Raw genomic sequence first — 12,179 nt, 5'->3', positions numbered from 1 at the left:
CGCTCCAGTATACTGCCTGATTTTTTTCAGTGCTGTGTGTGTGTGTGTGTGTGTGTGTGTGTGTCTGGCGGAGTTGATCTTTGGCTGAATGGTCATCGTAGTTGTCCGTGGTCTGGGAGATCGGGGTTCAACACCCGCTGTGGGAACTCTCCTTAGCAAAATAGTTTATTGAAGAACACTTACTTTAACACTTTAATATCCTAAAATTAAAAGTGTAATAAAAACAAAAACAGGATTGTTACGCCTATTTCCACTTTTATTCGAATACAAATACAAATAATTTTGCTGCCTCAACAAATACAGATACAAATACAAATACTGGACTCTCTGCACATCCCTACTCCGTACTAATACCATTATTTATTATCCTAACAGAAAATAATTCAGCACAGCAGATCAGTGACCTTGACCACCTTCTTTCCACAGAAACAGGCTGAGCTGTTGGCAAACACAAGTTGTGATTTTCGTTGGAACTGTGCACATGCACACACACACACACACACACACACACACACACACACACACACACACACACACGCACACACCCTCGTGTAGTGATTGTTAAAATCAGCACTGTATTCCAGCCAAGTGCCGAGTAGTTACTAGTAATGGTAAGCAAAAAAGTGGGAGGGACGTGAGATATAAGGTATAAAAGACCACAGAAGAACTGAGAAGAAGAAGAAGAAGAAGAAGAGAAGAGAAGAAAAGGCTCTGGACCTGCACCGAAAGCAAGGAGGTAGGTGATACACAGGATACACAGGTCTTTTGCTTCTTGACAAAAAATTGGGATTCATATTACAGGATATGTAATCACTTTACCCAACTATCGTCTATCATCTGACTAGAGAGAAATGACGACCAAAACAATCTAATTGCATCTTAACTGAAAAAGTAGGATAAGCCGAGGAAAGGTAAAAATATTGAAAAGATCTTTGGCCTCCTGTGGGGTTATGGTTTATAAGCTTTACAAACTTTTCATTTGATTATTTATTAATTTAAGTTTAAACATGAAAACTATTTTGGATAAGGTGAATTGTTTTGCGTTCTGCACATTTCGTATGTAAACTCAAATTCACACATTTCTCTTTCATTTGTACATAGGCTATTTCATGTATCTCAATATTTTTATACTTTATATAAATATTTATATTTATTATATTGATCGATTTTTGTATATTTGCATTGTACATATTTTCATTTAATTTGCCTTTTTCCCAGTGTGTTTTTATATGTATTGTATATTGTATATTTATTGTATATGTATATACGTATATTTCTATTTGCTCTTGAAATGTTGAAATTGTATGTGTTGTTTTTTTGTGCTGTTTTACTTTGCATATCCTATTTATATCTGAGTGTATTTAGCTGTATCTTATCGTAGTAACATTTGCCATGTTAGACATTTCCATGCTTTTTTAAAATATTTTATTTTTCGGTTTTCAGAAGATAGAACATACAAACTTATAAGCAAACATAACACTGAAACTAGGACTGCATGCAGTCGTGGACGGGGCCGGCAGATGCAGCGTAAGGAGGAAAAAGAGAGTTACAACAAAGAAAGCGCATTTATTCAGCATCACCCAGGAATCAAAGTCACGACCTTTGACACCAAGGGCAAATCATGAACTTGTTGAGCTATCTGTTGGTGGTTTGAAGAGAGGAGGCGTCACGCTACTGAGGCAACCAGCGGGGTGCATGATAAGATCTGTCCATCCATACAAAGGCAGATTTCAAACTAGTGTCAAATATCAACATAAACATTTCAACATAAAATTCGGAGAATTTGCGTACTTTATCTAGACAACATAGAGATGTCTGTAATTTATTTGTACAAGTATGGAATGCTCCATAAGCGAATAACTGATGTTTAAAGATGCTCTGTTTTCCATTGACTATGGTTTCCATAAAGGCAGAATTCAAATCATTTTTAAAAATTCAGTTTTTGAGTTAGAAGTCTGAAATTTTGTTTCATCTAAGTCAGGAAAATATTTTCTATTTTTTACATGAAGATTGGACATCAAGTAAGCAGCAATTCACCGTGGCTGTGTACAGTACCGTTTGCCCCAGACTTTAGTGAGTGTCGTTTGGCATGGAACTGGAGCTATGTACCAAGTTTGTTGATTTTTCATGCATGGGAAGGCAGTTTTAGTAAGAAAGAAAGAAAGATAGAATAATAATAATACATACAAATACAATAGGGACCGGCAGCGGAGCTGCTGCCGGCCCCTAAAAAAAATACAAGGTAGAGACATTTAGACCAATTTCACGAGAGATAATTTGGACAGAATCTCTTCATCATATCTGTATTAGACCTTTCCATTGTTGACAGAGGCAAGGTTTCAGTGGAGTCAATGTAAGGCTGCCACATTTTCAGAAAGCTGTCATATTTCTTCTTTAAAATATATGTAATTTTCTCCAGGGGTTAACATCTATTCATGTCTGAGAGCCAAAGTCCTATTGAGAAGTGACAATTAGACTTTCATCTTACTGCAATGCATGTTTTGGCCATGCAAAGAGCTACCAGTATATCTATAAATCTAATTTTCATTGTAGAATTGACATTTCCATGCTTTATTCCAGACAGTATTTCTACTGAGTGATCATGACTGAGTACAAGGTGCAGGTGACAACAGGTGACATGACACATGCAGGAACACGTGACTACATACATGTCACTTTATTTGGAACTGAGGGAGAGACTGAGCGTACCAACTTGGACAAGTGGGGCAAAGATTTTGCAACTGGGATGGTAAGTTAATCCAAGTATTCAGCGTTGCTCATTTAGTATGTTTCACATTAGGACTGGGACAATAGAAATTATTTTGTTTTGTGTGTGAGAGAGAGAGTGAGAGAATTTTTGTCAGCATGTAATGATTATTTTGAATGTGTGCACCATTTTTTGTCTTGCACTGTGATGGTTGATAGATGGTAATTTTTCAAAAAGGTCAGTCAAGAGTCGGAGATCTAGCCCATTAAAAACAGCATCTACCCTCCTCCAACCATTCTCCACAGACAAGGATCTATACTGTGGAACCCAAAGCATCTCTGGGGAAACTTCTGCTGGTCAAGCTGGAGAAAGATCCCTACCTCCTTCTCCCAGAAAATGAGTGGTTCTGCTCCAACATCGTGGTGACAACTCCAGAGGGAGATCGCATCCTGTTCCCCTGCAACAGATGGGTGTCCAGGGGGGAACTGGTGGAGCTGAGAGGAGGGAGAGGTTTGCTTCAAATCTTTTTGGTCACACATTGTTATGCATGAGATAAAAGAAGTACGAATAAAGAAATAGCCGCTCAATTCTAAACTCTTCTTGTTGCCTTCAGGGTGCAGACTCTTGTGCATACAGATTCAAAAAAGGAGGGATGCACAATCAAATTAATTATAAAAGTTTATTGTACGCACAGCAGCAAGCTAAGAAACAAACCCATGAAGGCTTAGTGCTGAAACACGTTTGTTTCTTAGCTTGCTGCTGTGCATACAATAAACTTTTATAATTCATTTGGTTGTGCAGACATCCCTCCATTTTAAGATAAAAGATGTCTCATAAGCTATCAAATCTGAGAAGATATTGAAATTTCCTAGGTAATGAAGTTCAATGTATGATTTTATATGATCTATTTTGTCCCGAACCTTCTCAGCCATGAAGGTTTTTGAGGAGGAGCATCCCCTTCTGATTGACCACCGGAAACTGGAGGTGATGCTTAGACAGAAATTGTTCAAGTGAGTTTCTAAAGTGATACAGAACTTAATGAGGGCTGATGCTACAGAGTCAGGAGTCTATCCAGACAAAACTTTACATGCTGTTATCTATTTTTCTTTGTTTTTAGATGGGGGGTATATGCTGCTGGGTTGCCACACATGAACAATTTCAAAGATTCCTCTAACCTCCCAGATGAATTGCGCTTCTCCTTGTCAAAAAATGTGGAACTAGCTTCCGTAAAAGTAAACACGTAAGTCTATGTAGATATTGAAGATGAAATGCCACACTGTTTATTCCATTATGTATTCATAGTAAAAACCACTTGAAGCAATATTCCACTTAGTTTTAACATGGGGGTTATTTGGCTCTTGACCGCCATGGAAACCAGAATATAATCTCCTCACCAAGGCCAGATGCAGCTGGACCAGTTTGTAGCATTCAGATTTTTTCTTCCCATTCATTTGAATGGAAACTGACATTGAACACGCTGGTGAACAGATTCAGCATCAGATCTGCTGCTGTGAGTCCAGCTGACTGTTGGTCCGACGCTTCAGAACAGAATCTCACCAAACAGCTTTTTTATTGATAGAAGAGAACACAGAGGAGGGATACCATGTAGGAGAGAGAGTTCCTGTTTGGGAGACCGGATCTAGCTTTATTTTTAAATATTAATTTTTGTGTAAACCAACAATAGAAAAACAGACCCAGGATGCTTTGTTGTCTTACAGCAGGATCTGTTGTTGAATCTGTTCACCAACGTGTTCAATGTCAGTTTTCATTCAAATGAATGGGAAGTAAAAATCTGAACACTACAAACTCGTCCAGCTGCATCTGATCTTGGTGAGGAGATTATATTCTGGTTTTCATGGCGGTCAAGAGCCAAAGAACCCCATGTTAAAACTAAGTGGAATATTGCTTTAACAATACAGTCACATCCGTCACCTGTTTTAAGCCACAGAACTGTATAGAAACAGTAATGTCGGAATATTGTTTTGACTCCTGCATTGTAATATGCTTTTTCTGTCATTTTTACCCCTTCTTTCCTTTACCTCAGTGCTATTAAACTCAAGTTCACGGGGCTGGCTGACTCAACTGACCAATGGCAAAGCATCGAGGCCATGAAAAAGGTCTTCCTGTGCAATAAAACACCGATCGCAGGTAGAAGTTGCCCATAGTTTTGTAGCTGAACCCACTGAAATGTTTTCATTGTCATGGTTTCATAATAATTACAAATGATTATGCTTACATGCATTTACAGCATGTATAACAATTGACCATGTTCGGTGCTCTCTAGTAAACTGTAATGCAGCTTAGGTTAAGTAGTAGTTTTAGTTTGATATTGAAGAATATCCTAAAAATGCTCTTAATGCTGTAGGATAAAACAAACTAATTTAGCTGAAGTTATGCAAAAGAATTAGTGTACTTTTGAGCTTTTGGTGTACTTTTCAAAAATATACTATAATACCACATAAAATACACTGGCAGCACATGCATATACAGTATCAAATATCTCAACACACACAGAGGGAGAACATACAAACTCCACACAGAAAGGACCGGGGTCGAGATTCAAACCCAGGACCTTCTTGCTGTGAGGCGACAGTGTGAAACACTGAACCACTGTGTCACCTGTGCTTCAGAGTTAAAACATGAAAATTGCCAAAATTGGAGTTACAGAGGTTTCACCCGACCGCAACGATATGTTGATCATTTACCTTGGTTGAGTTTACTTATATTTTCATCACTTCAAGACGTGAGGAAAATGTCTCTGTCCACTGCCACCTTGCAGAGTATGTCTCAGAGCATTGGAGCGAAGACGACTTTTTTGGATTCCAGTTTCTGAATGCAACTAACCCCAATGTGATCCAGCGCTGCTCGGAGCTTCCCTCCAACTTCCCAGTCACAGAGGAGATGGTGAAGCCCTTCCTGCAACCTGGCAGCTCTCTGCAGAGAGAAATGGAGGTATGGAAGAAGAAGAAGAAGAAGAAGAAGAAGAAGAGTGCCTTAAGATGTGTGATAATGTTTGTCTTGGAGACTGTTTGTAGGTTTGAAACTTCGCTTGTGTAGCAGTGAGTCTTGTAACGTCTGTGCCTCTTGAACACTGATGATTTGGATAACAGTTTGACTGCTTGATATTCTCTTGGTTTAAAGTGAGATCATTTTAGTTCATGTGGGGAACTGATCACCTCCATTTCTTGTGCTAGTTCTTCCTACCTTTTCATGTCTTATGTCCTTTAATCGATCTTTATCTCCCATACAGAAAGGCAATATATTCCTCCGTGACTACAAGAGGATGGATGGATTACCCACCAGGAAGTATGATCAACCGCTGCATCTGACTGCTGGTCTCTGCTTGTTCTACATGAACCCAGAGAACAAGCTGATGCCAATCGCAATACAGGTATTTCACTGATGCAGTGAATCAGTGGCTGCATTCATGCTGTAAATATATTGAAAATATATACACTGACAGAAAATGACAAGCTGTCCAGTGATTTTATCTTTTTTCCAGACCTTCACTTGATACATGCCAATATGCCTTCTTTCAATAAATCATCATAAAACAATAAAGAAAATCACTTTTACCAAGTAAATGTTCTCCTGAAAAAAAAATCCAATTTGTTGGAACCGGTAAAATTATCTGCCAGTGCAGTAAGATGATTTCACTAAACAAAATCCTAAAATGATGCTTGATAAGTCTGGATACAAGATAAAATAACAAGTTTGTCAGTTTTTGCAGGTTAAGCACTGAAATTGAATCACAAGGCCATGTTTTCATGAACAACGTATCATAGTCCATAATGTATTGAAGAAATATCTTCTATCTAAAAATCCTGTCTCTTTTTCAACATTCCAGCTGCATCAACAACCCTCTGAGCAGAACCCAATTTTTCTGCCCAGTGACCCTGAGAACGACTGGCTGCTCGCCAAGATGTTTCTGAAAAATGCAGATGTCATCGAATACGAGACTGTTTATCACCTGATGATGACACACTTTCTGGCTGAAGCCTTTGCAGTTGCCACTCTTCGCAGCTTCCCTGTGATTCATCCGCTCTACAAGGTATAATCGGTTAATATGTTTTTCCTTTGGTCCCGTGTCTTATGATCTCAATGGCTACGTTTACATGCACACCAATAATGTGATTATAATGCGAGTAAGCAGAGCCTGTGTAAACACCATACTGATTATTTTACTGCAATTGTGTTTACTTTGACTATAGCATAATCTTAATCTTAATCTTAATCTTAATCATAATCTTGGACGATTGATCTAGTCATGAACATGAACTTCTACAAGGTGTGATCATGTAGCAGAGATCATGTAGCTGGTTCATTTTCAAAGTAAAACCTTTCAGACTATATTCATTAAGCTTTAACGGAGAGTACTAATCTTGGACCACTGATCATGACATAAGACCAAATAAACCTGAATATGAGAGGGCTTTTAAGAGGTAGTTTTGAACTGAACCACCTATCAGCACACCTAAATTAGATCACATGAGAACATGAGTCGTATTTTGTGATTGGTCCCTATGTAAAATGTGATTTAAGCCATCCCATAAATAATTGTTTGACATTTAGATTCTTCTCTCTGTTGTGTATGCAGCTGCTGATCCCGCACTTCCGTTACACTCTCCAAATAAACACTACCGGCCGCCCACTACTCATGGGACCTGATGGAGTTTTAAGTCAGGTATGAATCTTTTCCTCTGATTTTCTCGATAATATTCAGATCTTCATCTTGAATTATTAGATTGTGAAAATTATGATTCTGATTTTCAGTATGCCAGCAAGAGATCCTGGCAAAACTAATGTTGTCTAATGCTACTTATTTGTGTAGAGTTCCCTAGGAACAGAGAGCCTGACGGAGCTGATGAGAAGGGCTCAGTCTGAAATGACCTACAGCTCCCTCTGTCTGCCAGAAGACATCGCTGCACGAGGACTGGAGTCCATCCCCAACTTCTACTACAGAGACGATGGAGTGAAGCTGTGGGGCATCATCAGCAGGTTACCATGAATAGTTTGCCATATAAATATTACTCTGGAGCCAATATTGTCTGTGGGTCCAAGTACTACAGATACTATATGTAAGAGACAAATTAAATATGGGTCCAAAATCGCCGAACTTATCCTTAAAAAACTTGAATAGAAAGTAGACAGACGAGCTTAGAACAGGGATGAAACGGGACATAAAAAAACATTTGAAAAGTGATTTAAAAAGTGATTTGGTTGGGAGCTCTGACAGCAAAGGCCCAGCCACCGTTTGTTACCAGCCGAGTCCTTGGAACAAACAGTAGGGCTCTGCCAGAGGACCTCAGGACCTTTAAGGGTTTTAAAGCAATATTCCACGTAGTTTTAACATGGGGTTTATTTGGCACTTGACCGCCATGAAAACCAGAATATAAACTAGTCACCGAGATCGGATACAGCTGGACGAGTTTGTAGCATTAAAGGTCTGATACGTAGCTGGGTGCCAGACCGACGCCGTGCCTTAAAAGCTAAAAGTAAAATCTTGAAATCAATTCTAAAACGAACAAGACAACTAGTGTAAAGCTGCTAAAATGGGGGTGATGTGATCCCGTCTTCTTGATCTAGGTAAGAGCCTTGCTGCTGCATTTTGCACTAGTTGAGAGGGAACTAGAAGGGAATAGAGGGAGTTACAGTAGTCTAAACATGAAGACATAAAAACATGGATCATTTTTTCAAGGTCAGGAAAGGATAAAAAAAGACCTTATCTTGGGAATATTTTCGAACTGAAGGAAGGCGAGACTTAACACCCCACCTTGTATACGTATATATATCTGAGTGTCATCTGCATAACAGTGAAAATGAATATGATGCTTGCGGATGACGTCCCCAAGCGGAAGCATATAAATGGAGAATAATGCAGGGCCTAAGATTGACCCTTGTGGAACACCATATTTCAGATGAGCTGTAGAAGAAACAGAGTTTTATGTATTATTTATTTATTTATTATTTAGAATGCTAATTAGCGAGGGCATTTATTTTGAATAGAAAAAAATAGCCTAAATACAACCTCTGGCCACTGACACCTAATATTAACATCCTATGTTTTTTCTCTCCAGCTTTGTGAAGGCCATGGTGGAGCACTATTACCCCTCAGACACGGAGGTGCAGAAAGACTCTGAGCTCCAGGCATGGATCAAAGAGATATACACACACTGCTTCCTGGGGGACAAAAAATCAGGTAATTTAGTTCATGCTCTAGTAGTATCATGTTGTAAACAGCCGTAAACAGTAGTATAATGGTGTGTAAACAGCAAATAGCTATAGTAGTCTCTATTGAAAACAAATGGTTGCTGATGGGGACCCCAACAGGCATCCCTACAAGCTTTCAAACTGTGGAGGAAGTGATCAAGTTCGTCACCATGGTGATCTTCAGAGTGTCAGCCCAACATGCTGCAGTCAACAATGGGCAGGTGAGACAATTAAGAGCTGGGGAAATATTATACAAATATTGTACAATCGATCATGTGCCTGTTATCTTTGTGTATTATTTCCTTCTAGTGGGGTATCAGAGAAGCAGCAGCGCAATGGAAGCATGTCATTTCTTCTATATTTTAATGTTTCATGTTCAATTCAATAAAGTATGTTTCAGTTAAACATGAGCCCACAACCCTAAAAGTAATTGATGCATCTGCAATAGATACTGAAGCTTCTCTCCTAATTTTAGTATGAATACAACGCCTGGACGCCTAACAGCCCTCTCCTGATGCGCAAACCTCCTCCAACAACCAAGGGGAAGTCTAGCATGAAGACCATTTTGGAGACGCTCCCAAATGTTGGAGAGACGGTCAACTTTATGTCATTGGGTTTGCTGCTTACCAGCCCATACAGTGATGTTGTAAGTTTGGCAGGCATGAATGAATATACACTTATCAATTTAGAAACTGCCTTGAGGCCCTGCACCTTAAACAATCTGCTGTCAGTGGTCAGTCATGGTTTCTGCTTCTATTTCTACTTTTTGGCAGGTTCTACTGGGAACATATCCAGTTGAACGCTTCGATGAGCCTGCACCCAAGAAGATGATCAAGGAATTTCAAGCAAATTTGACCGACCTCAGTGAGGTCATTGCAAAGAGGAACTCAAAGCTTGTGGTGCCCTACAACTACTTAAACCCTGCTCAAATGGAGAACAGCATAGCCATTTAAATGAGCTTGAGGACACAGGCAAGCACAGCTTAATTTCTGTTAAACTTGTATTGAAGACCTTTGTGAACATCTTCAGAATCTGTCTCATTTCTTGCTAATTTTCTTTTTTCATTATCGTCTTCCTGTAAGAGCAGACATTCATTTATTTCACTTTGAAAGCATTATGCATTTCAAAAACCATGTCATTTAACCATATTCCAAACTTTTTGACTGTGATTTATACTTAACAGAATTACCTGGTCTGGCTTGGATCCAAGTGCGTATTGCTGTTGCCACACAACAACAATCCCTGTCATGTGACTTCACATTTTCTGTCATTGCAGTCCATCTGGAGAGAGACGTCTCATCATTCACACAACATGAGGAGGGAGAAGACACGGACCACTTCAATAAAGAGAGTGACCAAGTGGCTCAGTTTGATCACTTTTCTTCCATGTCCATGATTGGACCATTTTTTTTCTGTCACAGTTTCAGTCAACCATAATATATCAGCTTTCATGTAATCGCAGGGTCTAGCAAAATCTAAACTTATTTGAAAGGTCAAAATGTGCTTGGTTTTATTTAGTTCATAAAATTCAGAATTTGAACTAATTTGCTTTCATGATAATGGTAGGAGGGTTGTTATGTTATCAACCGTAATATATCTGCTTTCATGTAATCAAAATGTGCTTGGGTTTATTAAGTTTAGAAAATTCATGATTTAAACTAATTTGCATTCATGATAATGGTAAGAGGGCCTTTATTATATCAGCCACAATATATCTGCTTTCATATAATCAAAATGTGCTTGGGTTTATTTAGTTCATAAAATTCATGATTTAAACTAATTTGCATTCATGATAATGGTAGGAGGGTTGTTATGTTATCAACCGTAATATATCTGCTTTCATGTAATCACAATGTGCTTGGGTTTATTAAGTTTAGTTAAGTTTAGAAAATTCTGAATTTCAACTAATTTGCATATGTATTCACGTCAAGAGGGCCTACCTTGTATAACATAGAACAATGCATGACCTGCTGACCAAACATGCCAATTGTCATTCTTAAGGTCATAAATGTATTTGTCATTATGGGAACTGTCTTCAGTAGCGCAATAAATATCATATAATATCAATATACAATTTAAACTACATACAGTGGCACTATGATTAATTAAGTGCATTTGCAAAACTATTTCAGTAACAAACATGTTCATCTTCATTTCCAGTAATGAAGCCTTTCTGTTTCTATGGTTCAGTAGTGAAACCTGTGGAAACGAGGAGAGCAAACGCACACTGTCTCTTACAAATACTGTTATTCTTTTTATGCTAAGACAATAAAGACCCTTTCATTAAATCAGTTGTGTTTCTATGAATATTTTTGTTTAAATGACTCTCAGTGGGCAGAATAATCCCCACGCTCAGCCTTCACAATTCATGCAGTCAAAGAACACTTGAATTGATTACAGGAAATAACAAGGACAAGAATTACATGAATGCCATATTGCTGTTAATCTTTAATTATAGATTATTTAGCCCTTACTTACCTATGGTAGATTAGTTGAGCACAGATGCAGTGTTGTAACAAACTGCAGTTAACCCCAGACTAAAAGGAGTACGTATGATTTTTAACATAATTTCTCAACATTAGTCACACACAAAGTATAATTTAACACTCCCACTGTTTCACAATCGCAGCAGGAAAGTCACTTTTGAACCTACCTCTCACATTCATGGTGCTCATTACCTAACATCAACTAAACTATGTCAGTTTCACATACCCTGTGTAGCAGCCAACGCAACAATAACAACTTTAACCAAATCATTCCCATAACGTAATTGACACAATTTATAAGTGCTGTACAATGAATGCTGCACGGCATTCTGGGAAATATGGCAATGACACTCCGGGACGCCACTGTATTGAACAGCAATTGAGAATTATTATTATTATTATTATTATCATTAGCAATTTTCAATGGATTCTGATTCCACATACTTTATAATATAATAGCCTGAGCCTGAATATTGTTATTCCTTTTTGTCGTAGCTGCTCTGCTGCTTTGTTTGCAGTTTTTCCCCAAGGAGGTTTAATGGGCTGGTCCCCAGTAGTTCCTAATGATACTACTGCTACCACTGCTACTACCAATACAAATACTAATACTAATACTAATAATGATGATAATAGCCTAATATAAAAAATAAATAAACTGTATGGATCCGGAAACAATAATCCGCTGACATTGTTTCCCTCCAACCTCTTCTTTTCTCGGAACTCCGCTGCATTGTTTACCTTTCCGCTCGCAGCCTCGGTACTGTGTTGTTATTCAG

General features: G+C 38.4%; 1 protein-coding gene across 1 annotated transcript; it reads left to right on the top strand.

Moving 5' to 3' along the window:
- The first annotated feature begins 706 nt into the window (after nt 1-706).
- LOC139927922 (hydroperoxide isomerase ALOXE3-like) lies at nt 707-11,205 on the top strand. The gene is made up of 16 exons (XM_078290483.1): nt 707-736; nt 2,581-2,749; nt 3,013-3,217; nt 3,636-3,717; nt 3,825-3,947; nt 4,752-4,855; nt 5,487-5,659; nt 5,958-6,098; nt 6,555-6,758; nt 7,305-7,391; nt 7,539-7,705; nt 8,785-8,906; nt 9,038-9,138; nt 9,393-9,563; nt 9,691-9,888; nt 10,194-11,205. The coding sequence occupies exons 2-15, from the start codon at nt 2,603-2,605 to the stop codon at nt 9,868-9,870; spliced, it is 2,007 nt and encodes a 668-aa protein (XP_078146609.1). The 5' UTR covers nt 707-736; nt 2,581-2,602; the 3' UTR covers nt 9,871-9,888; nt 10,194-11,205.
- The last annotated feature ends 974 nt before the right edge of the window (nt 11,206-12,179 follow it).

The sequence above is a fragment of the Centroberyx gerrardi genome, chromosome 19 (assembly GCF_048128805.1).
Source record: "Centroberyx gerrardi isolate f3 chromosome 19, fCenGer3.hap1.cur.20231027, whole genome shotgun sequence".
Lineage (NCBI taxonomy): Eukaryota > Metazoa > Chordata > Actinopteri > Beryciformes > Berycidae > Centroberyx > Centroberyx gerrardi.
Note: the sequence above shows the minus strand (reverse complement) of the source record. Positions and strands in the feature narration are given on the sequence as shown.

Coding starts and splice junctions, on each gene's coding strand:
- LOC139927922 (XM_078290483.1), top strand. CDS start 2,603: ATGACTGAGTACAAGGTGCAGGTGACAACAGGTGACATGACACATGCA. Junction 4,856..5,486: donor CAATAAAACACCGATCGCAG/GTAGAAGTTGCC, acceptor GCCACCTTGCAG/AGTATGTCTCAGAGCATTGG. Junction 7,706..8,784: donor CTGTGGGGCATCATCAGCAG/GTTACCATGAAT, acceptor TTTTCTCTCCAG/CTTTGTGAAGGCCATGGTGG.